General features: G+C 48.1%; 1 protein-coding gene across 2 annotated transcripts; it reads left to right on the forward strand.

Annotated features, from left to right (window-relative positions):
* The first annotated feature begins 2,010 nt into the window (after nt 1-2,010).
* MAPK1IP1L (mitogen-activated protein kinase 1 interacting protein 1 like) lies at nt 2,011-13,152 on the forward strand. 2 transcript variants are annotated; one of them, XM_068682331.1, is made up of 4 exons: nt 2,011-2,116; nt 8,794-8,821; nt 9,320-10,033; nt 10,500-13,152. In XM_068682331.1, the coding sequence occupies exons 2-4, from the start codon at nt 8,798-8,800 to the stop codon at nt 10,509-10,511; spliced, it is 750 nt and encodes a 249-aa protein (XP_068538432.1). In that variant the 5' UTR covers nt 2,011-2,116; nt 8,794-8,797; the 3' UTR covers nt 10,512-13,152. The 2 variants fall into 2 exon arrangements, with proteins under 2 accessions (XP_068538432.1, XP_068538433.1); XM_068682332.1 differs by having other exon boundaries at nt 2,014-2,112.
* The last annotated feature ends 6,118 nt before the right edge of the window (nt 13,153-19,270 follow it).

Consider the following 19,270-nt stretch of genomic DNA (forward strand, 5'->3'; position numbering starts at 1 on the left):
TGGGGGGGCTAGAGTGTGTGACATGAAGAGGGGCTGAGGAAATGGGGTTTTGGCTAGGAGAAAGGGCAGGAAGGATCTCACTGCAGTCAGCAAGGTACCAAGAGGGGGTCTGACTAGACACAATGGTGATATTCACTGCGATGGTGTTTAAGGACAGGACTGAATGTCCAGAGGGGTTGTGCAATCTCCGTCTTTGGTGATACTCAAAACCCAACTGGACAGGGTGTGAAGCCGGCCCTGTGTGGAACAGGAGGCCAGATCGCCTGTTCTTCCCAATCCAAATATTTACACGATGCCAAAGCAAAAACAAAGTCGTCTGCACTCGTAAGGTAGAGTCACTAGGTCCTGCAATAAAGAGCTGCCTTCACACCGAGACACGAAACCGCCCCTCTGAGTAACTGAAACAACACAGCAAGGTCCCAAAGTGGAAAATAATGGCTCTTAGTAATCAGGAGCAAAATTTCTTTCACACAGCTTCCATTGCCTTCCTTCAGAATTGCGTGCAAGCTCTCGATTTGTATTTTCGTCCTATTTTTTTTTTCCATTGCATAATTTAGAGTGCAAAGTGATGTCTTCCAATAGGATGTGGCCAGGGCTCGGTGTTATCCCCCCTGAGTGCTGTTCCTGGCTCTAAGCTGGATCAATGGCACACTAATTACGTGAAGGTACATCTGCAGCTCTTTGCACAACCTCCACGCGGAGGAAGAGCCACATTTGCCTGAAGGAGCAGAAAGCTGTGTATACAAGCAAATATTTGCTTAGAAGTGCATCATCCTTTGTATTCTGCAGCAAGGGGGAAACATTTATTTATTATGTATCGGGTGAGCCCGACATCAAGGTCAGTGAGGCGGGCTGGTAAGGCTACTGCTGGAAAGCACTATTGCAGCCCCTGTTTGATATTTAAGGTATCATAACCATTGTTGGCCGCATGTGTGCTCGTTAATTAAGGCTTCTAACTACCAGATTGCTCAGGAAGAAGCAGCAAGCTCCAGGGGCTGCTGCTGTCACTGCTGGCAGCCCAGGACACGGCAGCAGCCGCCCGTGACAGGGCCTCCGAGCAGGGAAAACAGCTGGCAGGAAGATGGATTTTGCTATTATTTGCTCATTTTTCCCCACCAGGCCATGCCAGAAGTGCCGTTTCTCCACCATCGCCCAGCGATTGCCATTGTTGGACAGGTAACTACGAAAGGAGCGTGCAGTCAGCCTGAATTTTCCAGCTTTTAATTAAATTTTGAGTGAGCTGATGAACTGAGATAACGCGTCATGGTGGGGCTGCCTCTGTGGTGAATACCCTTTGGGGTTAGATAGTTAAAAAATATGCAAATAAATCGCTAAAAATAATGCATTTTTATGCCTGTTGCTGCTACGGTAATGCCTGGAATAACATAACGGGGCTCATTCCTGCTCCTTTTTCCCATTTGCCACAGAAATGGCAGAATTATGACCTTGGGGAGGGCAAATAGATGGGCACAGGCACGGGGAACTCTGCTTCATTTAACAGCGTTATCCCCACACGCAGATGTTTGCCGGATTAGTGCCATAGCTCGGCGGGGCAGGGCAGGAAAACTCCACATTATATTTAGCAGCCTTTAACCGCCGGGGCGCGAGGCATGAGGGCAAAGGTAGCGCTGAGGGAAGACAACCCGCGGCGCCTCGGGGCGTGCCGGGGAAGACACGGGGGCGGGCACCAAAGGTGGAAACGGGCCATTTTGGGGAAGGGCCATTTTGTGTGGAGCCCAAACACGACCGCAGGGCTGTGAGGGAGCCGTGTGGGGGCTCCAAGCCCCTCAGGGGGGGCGGCGGCGGCGACCGTTGGGCGCCTCCCGTCAGGAGGGAGGCGGGAAGGCGTCACGTGACCGCGGGGCGGTGCGAAAAGGCGGGAAGGGGGGAGAGGAGGGAGGGGGCGTGGCCAACCAAAGGGGGCGTGGCCAAGGGGAAAGAGGGCGTGGTCAAGCAGAAGGAGGCGTGGCTAAGCGCAGGGGTCTTCCGGGAGGCGGGGCGTGTGACGCAGTTTCCGCTTCCGCCTGGGCGTGAGGGGGTGGCGGTGGTGCTGCGGGGCCGCCGCCTGCTGCCTCCGCTCCGCTCCGGCCTGCGCCGCGCCGCGCCCCGCCGGCAGGTACCGGGATGGGGCTCGCGGCCGCCTCCGGCTCTGCTCAGTCAGGCTGAAGAGCCCGGGGCTTTGTGGGGCTGGGGCGGCGGTGCCGGGCCTTGCCTCGGGGTGGGGGGCGGTGAGCTGGGGGGTGGCTGGGGGGTGGCTGGGGGGTGGCTGGGGCTTGTTGGCGGTACTTAAATAGGCGTGCGCGGTTCGTAAATAGCCCTTTGTGTCAAATGTTTTTGCTTAAAGAGGGTCTCCGAGCCGGTGTGGCCTTCTGAGAGGTGAATTTTCGCAGATGTTGCTGTATTTTAAGGAGGTGGCTCCTCAATGACTCAATGGAAAAGCTAGCGCCCGGCGGTATCGACCAGCACGTTTCCTGGAGAGAGAGAGAGAGAGTTACTCATCTGGCAGGTCTCGTCTCGGAGGGAGAGCTTGTTTCGGGGTGGATGCCTCAGGAAACTGCTGACCTGTGGGTGTTTGTTCAGCCTCCTGGTCAGTAGGTGTAAGAAACAAGTGTCCTTTCTTTTAAATCAAAATGAAAATGACCCGCCCCGAAGGTTCACTTCCCTAGACCAGTGATGTGCAAATGAGTGCTAAAGGTCAGCCCGATCCCATAAAGCATCTTAGGTGCTTTTGGAACTTAAGTTCATTGCAGCATGCCTTAGCAGTGCCAAATCAAGAAGCCAAAGGTACCAGCATGGAGCGAGGCTGTATCCCAAAGAGAGCTACCCTGGAAAAGAACCTCTGTAACAGAGCAGGAAGGTGTGGGGCTTTGTTTGTCACTGAAATGCGACACACAGGTCTGATGTTGCTTTAAAAGCAGCACAGTTGAGGAGGATGCTTGATGGTTAGGGTCAGCCTGTCTCATCCAACCAAAAATGCTGGTAATTCCTGAGTAAATTGTGTTGATAGGAGGAGAGTTCAGGTGTTCCTTACATCGCCTTTACTACAGGCGTTTACTTTTAGGCGTTCAGGAAGCCTCCCAAAGAACCGATAATGGGAAGTTAAAGCTAGAAATAAATGAAGCATCCTTCTGGACCCAAGGATGGTGTGATGTAAATGGGCTGCGTGGCTCTGAAGGAAATTCAGAGGCAGCTGTGGACAATCTGTTGTGGTTCCTGTGAGCTGCTGGGCTAACACCTTCTGCGAGGTGCCCAGGGCAGGGAGGTGCAGACAGGAGTTGTCTTTGGCAGTTCTCAGCTGGCTTTGTCCCACAGCTGGCAGGTACACAGCCCCCTGAGAAGCGATGTGTGTTTGCTGCTTTCAGGACCACCTGCCTGTGATGTGGTGACCACCAGAAGCGATCAGGTCTCATCTTGGTGGGGAGGCAGCTGTGAAACTGAGCAGCCTGTCATATGTGGCAAACTGGACCGGATTGCAGTTCCGTATGGCTGTGTGGTGTACAGGTCCTGGCGGCTGAGGGGAGCTCTCTTCTGGGGAATTGCTTGCTCTGGTAGCTGGTGACTTGCAGCACGTGTGGCAGCACACGTCGTTGTTCTTGACTAAATCTGTTTTGGAAATCTGGAAACAAAAAATCCTCCTTCTGCCCTCTTCTGTCAAAACAGACGTGCTAGAAGCAGAAATCACCACATCTAGAGTAGCTGCTAACAACTAACTATTGTTTTTTCTCTTCAGCCTGTCATGAATTAGGTTTATTCCCCAAATAATCCTGTAGGTTAGAGGAGACAGTCACAAGGTACACAAGTGCTTCACAAGAGGCCTTAAAGATGGGGAAGGACAGCTATAAAATGCTGATTCTTAACACCTGGAGGTAGAAGCTGCAGAAATTTGCGTATTTTTGAAAACATTCAGGAGCTGTCAAAGATTTGGTCCCTTCCTTTTTATCCGTGTCGGTGTTTGGGCTTATGTGGGCAGAGATCTGGTTGGGGATGGGGTTGTGCTGGAGGCATTAGTCATGGTACGGTGACAAAAGAGCCTCGTCGCTGACAGAGCCGTGCCACCCGGTGGAAAGGCAGCTGAGCCTGTTGCACCTAGGAGGCTTTTTCCTGCGTTTGAAAGATGATCTTGGAGATGGGAACTAAATCTGTCACAGCGAGCCTTCGGAAAATGCCGTGCAGTTGTAAAAGTGGGAAAGATTTAGAAAGAGGAGGAAAAAGTGGTTTGGACAGCTCTAACGGGGGCCACCGGGGACCAGTGGTGGAGAAAAGCCAGGGAGGGCAAGAGCATGGGAAAAAATGCTTCTGCAGCCCTCGGTTTCGGTTGGGTTGGATGCGAGTGGAGAGGATTTATTGCTCAAAAAACACTGCGGAGCTGCTCTATTGTGGAAGCTGAAGGATTTAGTGCACCACACGGAGCATGGAGCTTCCAGGAGTGGGGTTTTCACAGACCTCTCCGAAAACTGCCGGGTATTTCAGTCAGGCCTGAATGCTGGTGGTGGAATTAGCCCGCTGGTGCTGCCTGAGGGGCACTTCTCAACCTTTTTTGCAGCCTGGAGCCCTACAGACTCATCTCGCCTGCTGGTAGTTAATTCCTCAGAGAGCTCCTGGGTGCCCAGAGGCCTCAGGCTCCAGGCTGAAGTCGTCTTCCCTGTATATTTCCTGGGTAGGCGCAGTGAAGTGTTCTGTGCCATGCTCCAGTTCACTCCTTGGGTTAAAGGACGAGAGGGATTCTGCTCCTTTTTTCCTTTTTTCTCTCTCCTCACTGCCCGGAGATGTTGGTCATCTCTCCAGCTTCCCGCCTGTGTCCATGTGTGCGCTCTCAGGGGTGCTGCTGGCAGGCTGTGTGCTTCTGGAAAGCAGAGGATGTTTGCAGGGGCGGCGGCCTGCAGAAACAAAGGAAATCCTATTTCTCAGCACAGTGGATGTGAGCAGGACTTCAGCTTTAACGCTGCCCCTTCTGTAGTCCTTCTGCGCCCTGCCAAATTACTTCAGCTCCTCCGGCCCTCCTTCTATTCGCTCAGCCCCAGGAAAGAATAATTTGAAATAGATTTCAAATGTGGCAGTGTGGTGATGTAAAAATATCTGCTACGAGCCCCGTCATTCTCTACGCACATCGGTGCTTGTGCAGCGCTCTTCCAGGAAAGCTTCAAGAGAAAATGAAAGTCCGTTTGCTAACCCTGCCAGCTCTGAAAAATCCAGGCAACAAAATGTATCAGCGTGTTTCTCTGAAATCCTGAGCCCACGGGAGCTCTGAAAGGGACCGAGCTGGAGGTCCTTGACCTGACAGCATCTGATTTCGCATCGTTTGTGAGCCTCGGGCAGCGCTGCGAATAAAATTGGTATCTCTGCGAGGTTTGGATTGCAATTTGGAGCTGTGCAACCTAAACAGAGAGTGGATTATAGATGGGAAGTACAGATCAGCTCGTGTGGTGCCTGAAGGGCTCCAACAGCAGCGATTCCTTATGAAGGGAAGGTGGCAGGACGCAGATTAAGTGGATGTTTAAAAAAAATGTCCCCAAAGCGGGCCGGGCTGCCTGCAGAAGGATCCTTGACATGCTTGGCACGGGCCCTACACGCCAAATGTTGCCAACAAATGTTGCTGTAGCCTGCCTGCCAGGGGAGGGGAGCTGCTCAGTCTCATTACGGGCTGTGCCTAGCGGCAGGTTTGTTCCTCACAGCCATGCAGCAGAATCGTTTCCGTAATTTTCATGGCACAGCAATATTTTGGGACTAGCAGCTGATAAATATTGGGGCGGGTTGGTGTTTTGTGGGCAGGCCTGTTTCTGCCGTAGCCATCCGCTGCTTTGCCTTGGATTTCCTATGGGATGTCACGGGATCTTCTGAGTTACCCCTAGGTCTGTTCCCTCTCTTCCTCCTCTCCCTGGCTCACATGCTCTGACTTTCTCTGTGGGCTTTTCCCAGTCTCCTGTATTTCTGTTTTTCAGTTGGATTTACCCGTCCCATCTTTTCTGCCTCAGCAAGGATGATTTTCTTGGCCCGTTTTGGTGCTTTCCGTTAACCAGCTCTTTTGCATATGAATACGCGTACACGCGCATCTTTGTAAAAAAGTTATTTCTGTACTTGGCTCTAGATTAATGATTTTTCTGTATTTTTGTGGGTTATATCAAACAGCTTTGTGTCTGGGCAAATGGAGCTGCAGCGCCACTGAAAAGCGAGGATCAATTTCTGTTCCATCCCTGGTTCTTGTAATGAACCACTGGCAGCTTTTTTAACAGGAGTGGTGTCTGTTGAAGAGAAAGGGGGCTTTTTCTGGTGGGTGCCTCAAGCAGCTGAGCTCTTGAAAGGAGCAGATCACGTTTTGCTGGTGATTTTCAGTTGGTTCCTCAACTCGAAACAAATGGCTGCTGATCTGAACCGATTAAATACAAAGCTACAGGTATTTGTAGGTACTTGAAGGAGCTATTGCTGTTCTCAGCCGCTGTTAGAGCTTTAATGAGCCTTTGTTGTCCTGCACGTAGCCCCTGGCTTCCACCAGGGCAGTGTCTGTGAAGGTCAATGTGCATTTCTTCAAAGGTTTATCTAAATTCCTAGGTATAACCTGGGGATTTCACCGTCTCCACAGGGGTTTGGTTGCGTGGTATGATCACAAATAACTTGGGGAATGAGAGGAACAGCGTCTTGTTGATAGGAAGGCGTTCAGGAAAGTAAGGCTTAGGGAATAAAATGGCAGATATAATTCAACGTGGAGAAACGTGATGTAGTGCAGAGTAGATGGCTGTATTGAATTTATTCAAATATAAACGCTGGGCTGACCCTTACTGCAGAAGAATGAAGCCTTGCTGCAGAAGTCAGCTGGGCAGTGAACAAAAAGCAGATCAAGTGTTAAGAAGTATCAGAAAGGAAATAGAGGACAAACCCGAACATAATTATGGAGCTGTATAAAGCAGCGCTGCTCCCACACTTTGAATGCTGTGCGGTTCTCTCTTGTCATTCGTCTCCAAGGATAAAAAAAGAATTGGAGAAACCTCAAAGAGAAGCGGTGAGAATAATCAAAGAGATGGAGTGGGTGCTGCACAGGGGTCAGGGAGATGAACTACATCTCTTCCCAGAGAAGGAGCAACTGAAAGAAAAAGGGGGAAAATGTACAGAATAATGAGCAGCATGGGCAGGGTGGGTGAGAATAGACCTAACGCCTTCTGAAGACAGAAGAATGAAGGAGCCTCACCTGAAACTGGGAGGATCCGGCTTTAGGACAGAAAAGGGAGGCGCCTCTTTGTGTAACACAGCAGCCAGATGGAGTTTCTCCTCAAAGGATGTTGTAAGTACAAGGAGGAAGCTAGATGGGTTTGTGGAAGCGATATTTTGAGTTTTATTCCATAGAAACTGCCTGTAACTTAGTAAATCTGAGCCTAGTAAGTCTGGGCTTAGAATAGCTGAGGAGTTAGGCTGTTGTGCCTGCTGTTGTTCCCTTCATTGTTGAAAACAAAATGCAATGCTGAGAAAATAGCTCCTTGTTCAGGCCACTGCTGTCCTGAGATTAGAATATTCTCTAAATTGTTTAAAAAAAAAAAGCCAGTTGTAGAGAAGCCTCTAGTTATATGCACAAGATTTGTATGAACATCACTTGAAATTTAGTGGGAGCCTAGAAACCTATGTGCTAGGGGCTGTCTGTGCAGACCTCAACCCCTGAGATCGCTCTGTTAAAAGTCAGCTTTTCACCACCTTTAACCTATTCACAAGAGTTGTTTGTTTGTTTTTTTTATGGATTCAGCTAGGCAGGAGTAGTTGTGAAGCCTTGGGACAGGCCGCCCAGGGAAGCTGTTGACTCAGCACCCCAGGAGGTATTCAGAAGATGCGGTTGTGGTGCTTAGGGGTTAGTGGCACACTCAGCACCGCTAGGTTAATGTCTGGATGTGATGATCCTGTAGGTGTTTTCCAACCTAAGCCATCCTGTGAGTCTGTATTTTGCATTCTCCTCTTATCTTTGTTGTTCTACACCCTCCCCTAAGACCTCCTGGTTGCGATTCCACCTGCTCTTGGTCATCCTCTTAAGATTTCTTCGCCTCTAGGCAGTGCCTGTCAGTCAAACCGAACATAACATCGGATTTGTGATGGCTGCCTTTTCCTGGGGCTAATAAAGATCAGCGGTCAGTCAGTTTTCATCACGGTGAAGCTTTGGAAGGCTCGAGGTGAGCTTCATGATAGCACACAACTCCTTGCTCTCTATTTTCAACACATCTCAAGTGCTGAGAGGTTGGCGATCAGGCACACAGTCACAGCGCCTTTGCTGTGTGTGTGTTCAGCTGAGGCTAGCTGGCTGCAGGCAGTGGAAGTAAATAGATGCATCTACTATCTTTGGCGTGTCTTAAATCCATAGATAGCTCTTCTGCTTCTGAAAATAAGGTCTGAATGGGGGTGTCATCACGTTTAATTTTAGGGGCATTGACTTCACCTGCAGGCAGCCTGCCAGAGCTCCGGAGTCCCAGTTTAGAAAAGATCAGAAATACGTCACAGGCATCACTGGGTAGGCTGCCTGCTTGGTATCCTAGGAAAAAAACGTATGGATTCAATATTGTTTTTCTTGCCATGGTGACCCTTTTACTTTGTGTTGGTCCTGTTTTGAGCTGAGACAGGTGGAGGCTCGAGTTTTGTTTTTTCATGAGACCTGTAGCTGGTGTCTGCGTGGACCCGAGTCATTGGGATAGAGCTGTTGCTGAGAAGTGCTGTCATTGGACATCTGTTACCATTTGAAGGAGACAAATGTGGAATTTGTTAGGAACTCTTGCTTGATGTACTTTATTTTCAAGAAATTTCACTTTATATTACCTTGCTTTTCAGCAAAATGTCTGGAACTGATGATTTTTCGGTAAGTGATGTTTTCTCCTTCCTGAAGATCTGCCAGTTGTTACTTCATTCTAAAAGTTAAGACAATTCTCTGAGAAGGAGAGCTTACAGCTGAGCTTATTTCCCTGCTATTGCAGTAACCGTGCTTTCCTCTTTAGCTTTAGAGGTAACAATCTGTGAATTTTATACGTATAAATCTGCTGCGGGCCTTGTCTCTTCTGCTATGGTCCTAACAGAGGAGCTGTATTTTAATGGTGTCAGAAGAGTGGGAACTCCCGAAAGTCTTTTTGGGGTTTGTGCTGGAATAGCTTCTTGCTGCGTGTGGCAGGTTGCCTCTTATCTGTGGTTCTGGAGCTGTGGCATGTCACAACACCCTTCTCCCTCAATGGCAGAAGGGAACGTAGCCAAGTAGCTCTTTTTCTCCTGCTTTGGCAACCCAAACGCATTTATCGCAGGTGAATGTGTGCAACTGACGCATCCTGTAGGCGCTTTGCACCCTCACTAACGCTTTCTCTCTTAGTTGGCAGATGCTTTACCAGATCAGTCGCCTGCTAAGACCTCCAAAGTGAGCAGCACGAAGCCCGGCCAGCAGCCCGGTCAGCCTCCGCAGGGCTGGCCGGCGTCGAACCCCTGGAACAACCCGAGCGCTCCCCCTGCGGGGCCAGCCGGCCTGCCACCCAACACGTCTGCTTCCAGCGTGCCCTTCGGACCTCCTCCAACAGGAATGTATCCTTCAATGCCCCCCGGACCGCCTGCTCCATTTCCTCCTCCTCCTACCGGACCCTCTTGCCCTCCTCCTGGAGGGCCGTATCCGCCCCCAACTGTGCCAGGTCCTGTCCCACCAGGGCAGTATCCGCCACCAAACATGCCCTTTCCAGAGCTTCCAAGACCTTACGGTGGTCCGACGGAGCCAGCTGCACCTCCGGCTCCCGTTGGGCCCTGGGGATCCATGCCCTCTGGAGCATGGGGACCAACAATGGGAGGGCAGTATCCTGCACCTAGCATGCCATATCCACCCCCAGGGCCATATTCTGCTCCTACCCAGACTCCAGGGGCTGCGCCAACAGTACCGTGGGGTACGGTCCCGCCCGGAACGTGGGGACCTTCACCGCCAGGTCCGTTTCCTCCACCTGCAGGATCATACCCGGCTCCAGGACTATATCCTACGCCCCCTAATCCTTTTCAAGTGCCATCTGGTCCTGCTGGTGCTCCGTCAATGCCTGGTGGTCCCCATGTGAGTATTTATTTATTTTTTGGCTTGAATTACGCAGATCTGTAAACTTGTAAGCATGGAAATGCAGTAGCATAAGACCTATTAATGCAGGTAAGGACTTGGAGCATGCCTGACTTGTGAGTCAGAGGAATAACAGCCAGTTTTGTTCTTAAATACTTAACTATATATGGCAGAATAGTCAAATTTTGTCAAGTTGGGGTGTGTCTAAGCATTATGATGTAGTGGACTTCCACTATTTGGAAAGCCTTCTCTAAAAGACAAAAAAAAACAGAGAAGACTTGTATATCTTATATTTCTGAATATTATTGCTAGTCTTGTATTATAGAGAGATCACTTCTAGGGCATGTAGGTAGGGAATAACAAATTGTAGAGATACGTTCTTAGTTTAAAAAACAAAATTACTGTGTTTGTGGATTAACTGCTTTGTGAAAACCCTCTATTGACGATGACTTCTTGTCTCTTGCAGCCTTACCGTTGAAAACATTCTGGGCAACAAAGTACTGTAGCTTTCCACCTTCATCCACTACTTACAGAGATTTTTACAGTTTTTGTTTCAGTAATGTTTGGGGCTATGAAGAATACTTGCCTCTTGTATGTGCATTTGAGGTATGAAGGAGCAATTTGCATAAGTTTAACTTGCTCATATGCTAGCGTAACTGTTCGGTTTAACAAAATGAGTGTCAAAGAGCAGAAATAACAATAAACGCATGGTTCTTACCTTGGCAAATACTCCTTGGAAAAATGGGAGTTGCCAAGTAAGGATTATAATGAATCAGGCCCAAGGACTTAAGAATTTTTAAATTTCCGTGAACGCTTTAAGTCTTGTTGCCAGACTTGTGCTGGTTATTGAATGGATGGATAGTCATATCTTGTCTATTTTCAGGTTATTCTAAAATGTCAATAAAGAGTATTTCAAGATTTTTGTCAAGAAATCTGATTTTTGAACATGCTACAGTAATTCAAACTAAAGAGACAGAGCGTGTGAACTTGAAGGCTTTCTCAGCATTTTGTATATACTCAAAACAATTGCTCAGTCCGGGACTACGGGAGAGAAGATCCGCATTTGAAATACTTGGTCTGGCTTGTCAGCACACTGTTCATGTTCACAAACAGGCATTTGTGTGCAAAATAACGAAATAACCTGGATGTGCAGTTCACTTTGAATCAACCAATGTGAGTTTCGTGCATGCAAATGAGGACAGCATTTTGCCACTTCTCATTCTGTGGTGGTTGGAAGTTTGGCTTGGTCGATGTAAAGAGAAATCGATTCCCGCTTAGGTAAGGTACTTCCCCGTTTCCAACCTGGGTTCTAGTCGTTTAAAATCTGTCTGCCGGGTTGTGTGAACTCAGCAGATGTTTTCCGAGTCCCTGGACACTCAACTTGAGCTTAAAGGATCAAAAACCCAGTCTGGCAATTCCCTTCCCGGCAGTTTTTGGCTTGGCATTTAGTTGTGTCAGCTGCCAAGATCCTTTGTGCCATACTTAACTGCCACAGCTGGGAACGAGCAGGTCTCCTTGGGGCTCCACTGAAGGTGGTGATGGAGAGAAATCCTCTGTTCTCAGCTCGGTGTCTGCATACCTCACTGAGTAAGCGTAATCTGGGAGTAATTGAATGTCTCGAAGCCTGTGCACTGCTGTGTAGCTGCCCCTCCTCTGGAGGGACGCTGCAGTAAGTTTTTATATTGCCATATCCGTGCAAAGAGCATGCTGGGGGTTCACTGCAATGCGAGCGTAGCCACGTGTCAGTGAGGAGCTCTGGAAATCTTCGTGGTACTTCATAGCCTAGATTTGACCATGGATGGTTTGTTTTCTCCCCAGCTGGGGAGATCCTAACTTAGCCTCTGTAGGTAGAATTAGGAACATATTTTGCTTAACATGGTAGCTCATTTAGGGAGTCTTTGTGTCGTGGAACTGTGAAAGCAAGTTAATTCTCTTCCCATACCTTATCATGGCTTCCTGCATGCATGGGATGGACTTCTTAAAAACAAGCGGGGTGACCTGGTGGTGATGCTTGTTACTTGTCTGAGCCTTTACGGCAAAGTTCTGCAATACTTTTTGCAGAGGGAAGCAGTCAGCCGTGGCTGTTTTAAACTGTCCTGAAAATTAAATAGCAAAGGTACATGGATTTTAAAATTATTTTAGGAGGACACTACTGGAACTGAACCAAAACGCTTAACATTTCAGCCTAAAACCTAGCGCCTGTAACCCTAGGAATCAGAACCAAAAAAGTAAGTCTTTATTAACCTTAAACAAGCCCCCTTTGCCTCCCAAACAACAGCCCTGGCTTTGATCTCAGCAAGACTGATTAAAAATAAACATGGTAGAACGCTGCCTACATTTGCTCAAGTGCTTTTTTTTTTTTTTTTTCTTTAATACCTCCAGCCTTAGATGATAAATCGATGTAGTGAAAACCAGTTACTCCAAAGGAATGGATCGTGGTGGCAGCGCTCCATTTCAAAACTGCACTGGGCACGTCTTTGCAGGGGATGGGAAGAGGTAGGAAAGGATTAAGCAAATGTAGCAAGTACTGACTTCTGGAAAGGGGGTTTGTGAAAGTAACTAGGCTTCTAGGTTCTTCCTGAAGTAGACAGGATTTATTACTGGAACATTTAGGCTAAAATTCAGTATATATGGGATGTTTTTCAATGTATATTCGTATTTCTTGAGGTCATGAAAACTGTTTCATAACCCCTTTGTTTTTGTGAGCAAAGTTCTTTGCATAGCAGTGAAAAGGGTATACCTGTTAATCTATTGTGTAAAAACTCCAGTTGTCACTATATACCGTGTAGTAACTTTATCACATGTTATGTCAAGTGTGAGCAACTTCTGGCCTGAAGCTTTTGCAATGGAATTTGTACATTTCTATGCATCACTTGAGTTAAATTGCTGAGAAGTTTGTTTTGACTTGTGCTTTGAGATCGACATACCGCATTTGTTTACAATATGAAATATAAGCAATCACATCTTTAAAGTATAGATTATCACCTGCTGCTGTATTTTCTTTAGATGAAACAAATATTGCTGTATGATAGTGAGAAGCTATAAATACAGGATTTGATATTTTTTTGAAAATGCTGTCACTTTTGTATAAGATTAGACATTAAACGTATTTTCAAGACTGTTGTGTTTACTGTTTTTCAATTACAGCTTTTGACATGCTTGTGTAGACCTTTGCCTTGAATGAATAGTAAAAACAGGACATCCTTGACTTGCAAAGACTGAATATAAAATCGGAATTATTTGACTTCTGTGTTTTTTCCTCTTCCTTTTGTGATTTTTTTTTTTTTGCAACCTGCTCATAAAGTGTATTAAGTGTGGGTGTGAACACTGCTATATTGTACCATGTAGGCCTCAGTTATTGCCAGCTCGTAAACTCTCTTGTCAACTAGGGGAGGGAAAATGATCTTGTCTCTTCTAGAGGAGGAGTTTTTTTTTTCTCCCAGTGCTGGACGATGCCTATGCCTGATTGACGGTGTGGATGTGGTAAATAACCTGCAAACCAGCGTTTTCATGTGCTCATCAGGAGCTTAATGGGAAAGGGTGGATAAATGCCTGAGAAACTCTGGGCAGTGGAGTAACTGCAAAGTTTGGGCATAACTGCACTTAAATTCTTTGTATGTGGTGGGTTGCAGAGCGGCTCTGCAACTTTACTTGGATGCTGGGGGGGGGACATCTGACAAGTGGTACTTAACCAGGTAACTCTTAGGGTTGGATTTACATTTGCAACCCCCCCAGATAACTTCTCAGAAGTCGTAGGGGTGCACATGCTCGAGCATGGGTTAGATCCACGATGCCTCTGCACAGTAAGGGCTCTAACAACAAAAGTTTTCCTTCTCATATATATTTTCATAACTGACTTTTTTACTAAGCACAATTCCATGCCTTTCTTCAATTCTATATAGCTGTTAGGCATCAGATTACTGCTACATGTCTTCTGACAAATGAAGAAGAGTGAGTTTCAACTTCATACAAGCTGTCCACCAGTATGTGCTGCGAGATTAGCTGACGCTATTAGACGAGTGTAGTTAATGCTTACCCTTGAGACATCTGGCAAAAGCACAAGTGAATCCAGCACTGCCCTGTGGGTGGATGCAGGTATTTGTGGCACTGAGGAGCGGGGAGTTCTGCAATTGCTGTCTGGGCTTCACCCGAGAGTTGCCGATAACCTGGCTGTATTACTGAGGGTGCAGCACTGCAGCTCTTAGTCTGCAGCAGGATGATGGCTGCATAGACAAGATACTTAAATATTTTCCTCTTTTTTTTTCCCAAATCTACTTTTCCTAGTTACATTTCCAAGGTAGCTGTAGTGGTGGAATCAACTGTAACTCCCTCTGCTCTTGTACATGTACTTGAGCAGAATTTGAGTTGATCTGGATAATCTAAAAATGCTTGTGTGTGTGCACATGCATCCCTTAGGCTGATAACATTAGCTTTGTGGCCACTCTTGTCAGGGGAATGCCTCAGATATGTGGGAAATGCAGTGTGAAAGCCTACATGCATTTAGGTATGTGCTGGTGGAAGAAGCAGGGACTTTGTCTCAGGAGGGATGCTGGCTATTCAGCTTGACCCGCCTGAATACAGAAGGATTCTGCAAAAGGGATACAAAAATCTCAATTTTTTAGTTTATGGTAAAGTTATACCCAGTTAAGTGAGAAGGGCCAGTCAGTGTAATAGAACAAACACCTCTGTAGCATCCCTGTTGGAACAGTACACTCCCTGTTACGTGAGAGGTGTGAGAGAGAAAACAGAAATCCCTCTATTTCTGTCCCCTTTCCAACTTTCTCCTGGCACTCAGCAGGGAAGTGCCGTGCTGAGGAGTCAGTCGACACACCTTGGGCTTTAGTTTCAGGCCGTGGTTCTGCTGTCAGTGCAAGACTTTACCTGCAGATGGGTGTTCGTGTGGAGGAAAGCTGGGGAGAGGCTCGTAGCACTTAACCCTTAACTCTTAAGAGCTGTGCCATCAACCACCGCTTGTTCCTCCTGGCAGTAATGATGGCTTGAGGATGGCTTCCTACCTCTTCTTTCTATCACCACCGTGGTTTCCCTCAGGCCAGGTGACTGACACAGGCTGGTGGGGATCCCACAAAGCAGGAGGCTGGGGTACACAGTGAGAAATGTGCACGACCGTGGCCTGAGACAGAGCCAAGTGATGGCAGAGCCATCGTAACGCAAGCACCAGGCAGTGTTGCTGTGCAGGTGAACGAGGCACAACTTTAAGCAAGAATTCAGGCCAGCAATAAGGAGACACTTTTTCACCATGAGGTCTGTTGAGCACCAGAGCGGGGCAGTCCCCATCCTCGGAGGTTTTTGAGGTCAGCCCAGATAAACCCTGGAGCAGCCTGGGCTTGCCCTGGGGCAGGGACCTGCTCGTGTCCCTTCCCACCTGCATCGCCCTACAACTCCCATGAAATTCGTGCTCTTCCATGTCTGACTGAAAGCAAACGTGGGATTTATCCTTAAATGCAACGGTGGCCAATGACTGCGGATTTGGGTTTACTCTGGCTAATTCATGCGGTGTGGCTCTGTGGTGGATTTATGGCTTCCCTATAGGAACGCAGTACGTGATAAGGGGTGATCTGTCAGGATACTGCATCTTACGAAGCTGTTAACAGATAACGAGAAGTAAAACAGCGTTTCAAGATGCCTTTTCACAAGGACAAGGACAAATGCCTGATTTGCATTATATGGAAAGCTTTACAGAGTACAACAGAAATTGTTCAGAGCGGGTTTGAATCCTCCACCTTCTGATTTGCCTGCATTTTCTCTGGTTACAGGGCAGTGCCCTCCAGCTTAAAAATACTTAAACTTAAATATCCTATTTTAAGTTTGCTTAGAAGTAGGAGGAATTGATGCTTTGATGTCCCGGCGCCGAGTCGTGCCGTGCCAAACTGAAGCTTGCTGGTGCCCCTGAAGGAAACTGTGTCAGCGTTGCTCATCTTGAAAGCTTTGTACCAGAGGCACCTCAGCAGCTTCCACTTTCTGCTGTCGTGGTTTTGTTTCAGCCTCGATGCTGTCCCCGTTTGCCTGCTTGGGATGCTGAGTGCTGTCCCGTGGGCAGTGCAGCACAACTCCATCGTCCTCATCCTCTTGTTGCTCTCCTGTTGGTCTGCAGCACTTGGCCAAGTAAGGTGTTGCTAAAAAGAGTGGCTGCGGGGTGACACCACACAAAAAACCTCTCTCTTCCTACAGGCCTGCTCTAAATGGTCAAATAAAAGCCAAATACAGCGGGTGAAGGAGCTCGGGGCTGGTTTTGGCTCCTCTGCAAGCAGCAGAGGGCAGTGCTGCTGTTTGGGAGCCCTCCTGGGTCACCTGCGTGGCTGGTCCTCCCTGACACCAGGCTGTACCTGGGGTTTATTATTTTGGCATTGGACGCACAATAACTTGATAAAAACGGGAAAAAAAAAAAAAAAAAAAAAAAAAAAAAAAGAGTTCAGTGGGTGACAGCAGCGCTTGGGAGTGCCCTGGGCACGGTGGAGCTGCTGGGTTGGATTGTGCTGGGACAGGTCCTGGGTTTAGCTGTGCCTTCACGCAGTGCTGGTCGTTGGGCTGGGCTGTGGGATGGCATTACAATTCTACATCTTTCCACAGACTCGTATTAAACTGGATTTGATTTGATTTCTACAGGGCGAAGACGTGCACTGTACAAAAGATTTAAACTTTAGCCATGTTTAGGGTGAGGTTTTACAGGAGAACGAGTTTTTGTGCTCAGGAGCAAAAGAAGTGCAACAAAGCTCTTCCCGTCCCCATCTCTTCTTATTTCATGAGGTAAAAGCCACAAATTGTTGTAATAAAGTTATTTTAAAGTGAACTCTTCAGCCTACTTGGCATTGCACCTGCCTTTCCGAACACTTCCAGGGCTGGGACATCCACCGCTTCTCCAGCCTCATCCTTCCCATATAAAGAAGAAATTCTTTAACCTAAAACTACCTCCCTGCCCTGTCACCAACCCCCTGACACAGAGCCCCCCCCAGCTGTCCTGCAGCCCCTTTAGGCCCCATGAGGTCTCCCCGGAGCCTCCCCTTCTCCAGGCCGAACACCCCCAGCTCCCTCAGCCTGTCCCCACAGCAGAGGGGCTGCAGCCTCTGAGCATCCTCGAGGCCTCCTCTGGTCTTGCTCTAATATCTCCGTGTCCTTCTTGTGCCCAGAGCTGGGTGCAGGGCTCCAGGTGGAGTCTCCCAAGAGCAGAGGGGGAGAATTTTGCCCACCAGCACCCCCAAGTCCTTCTTGGGAGAGGGGAAGCCCCCTGGGCCGGGCTAGCTGTGGGACCCAGAGCTGTGACCCCTTCTGCTGCCTCCTCGCTCCTCTGTGGCTACACCCAACGAGACAAGAGTCACACCCCGGTTTTGGTGGCATTTGGACTGATTGAACCCATCCCTACAACCCAGCATTATTCTTTTCTGCTGTTTAGGCTGGATTAGCTTTCTATAAGGCTGAATTAGCGGGCTGCACGCTTGAGTGAGCACAGGGCATGGCCAAGAAAAAAGACATCAGGATCTCAGGGTTTTTGATGGCAGCAAGCCAGGGGGAGGCTTTTCCCCTGCGAGCATCTGCATAGGCATTTGGGATCACGGTGGGGATTTCTCCCCTGGTTACTCAGCACTGTTAGGACAAAGAGCCTTCCTTCAGAGGCCCCATGCTGCCCAGGAGGAGTTAGTGTGGAGGTCAAAGCCGGGGAGTGGGTGGTGGCTTCTGTGGGTGTCTATCGACAGAAATTGCTACAGGACTCATTTCATGCTTGGAAAGCAACTTGGTCCTCACAGTGACACCACGAGTTACTGGCGTTGGCACGTCGAGCACAAAGAGCTCCTCGTTCATTCATCTTCACTATCAGAATCACAGAATCACAGAATTTCTAGGTTGGAAGAGACCTCAAGAGCATCGAGTCCAACCTCTCACCTAGCAGCGCATTGCCATGCCAAGCACAGCCCAGTGCCCACACACCACAACCCCCCTGAGCTCTCAAGCTTTGCCATGAGGAGGTTGGCCACCTTAACGCATCCAAACAGGGTAAAATCAACTCTCCCTACACCTCTTGAAGACAGAGCAGGAAGTTTTCTCCATTCCCAGTTTGCCTCTCCTGACTTCTCTCCCAGTGGATACTCACCAACAGGATGGAAAAATAAGGAGCCCGGTTAGAAAGGTCCAAAGGCAAAAGAAGCAAGTCGGCAGCAACAATACTGCTCCGTGCAAGAAACTTGTCTGAAACCACAGCCTGAAAACTGTGCTGACCATATTTCCTTATCCTACACCCAAATTTGGAGTCTCAGTTGTCCAGAAACAAGTATAACCAATGCTTCCCTCCTCACTACACAATTCTCACTTTTGTAAGAGCCAAAAAGCACACGATATTCCTGGCTATCCTGAACCTAACAGCAGCACGGAATTCTTTGCCATGAATCAGATGTCCTAGTACAATTATACAATGCTTTTTATTTTTTTCCCCTTTAAAAGCCCTTGGAATGGCCAGTAACTTCATTATACACCAAAAAACACCTCTCGACATTGCCATAAGCACGCACAAGTCCTTCAAACTCTTTGAACGTAAACGAAATGGGAAAATTAGTGATGCACAGCAAAGCATCCAGTGGCTGGAGTTGCACGGATGTTTCTTTTCCCCAAAGAGAATACTGGTGAAATTTCCGAATCGCATTTGAAGCCTGCTCTCCTTTTAACAGAGCGACAAATGCTGTCAGAGACCAAAGTGAGTCACATCGCTTCTTACTTTACAAAGAAGTGCTATAGCCCCCCTCGCCTCTAAGAAAAAACAACACAAAACCCAGCAGTAGAAGTCAGAGGAAAAATAAGAGTTTGGGATTGACTCTGAAGACACAGTACATAAGAAGAAATGTTGCAATATGTACTTAAACATCTGAGAAACGTAGCTATACACTGCTTGTAACACGACAGAATTTTACATCGGGGAAACAAAAAGTAATTGCGTTTTCTACTTAGGTCAACATATTGGTGATTCAGCTACATTTCTCTGAAGGCAGCATCCATACGTTCTCACCAGGGATTTACTGCATCTTTGCTGCATTTTGAGTCTCTAGGATATTTCCCCAAATTGCAGAATCCCAGACCGGCTGAGGCTGGAGGCCAACCCCTTCTCAAGCAAGGCCACCAGAGCTGGGTGCCCATGACCATGCCCAGCTGGCTTTTGAAGATGTCCAAGGACAGAGACTGAGCCACCTCTCTGGGCAGCCCGTGCACAGCACCAAAACGTTTCCTGATGGTCAG

This window comes from Anas acuta, chromosome 5 (genome assembly GCF_963932015.1).
Source record: "Anas acuta chromosome 5, bAnaAcu1.1, whole genome shotgun sequence".
Taxonomy (NCBI): domain Eukaryota; kingdom Metazoa; phylum Chordata; class Aves; order Anseriformes; family Anatidae; genus Anas; species Anas acuta.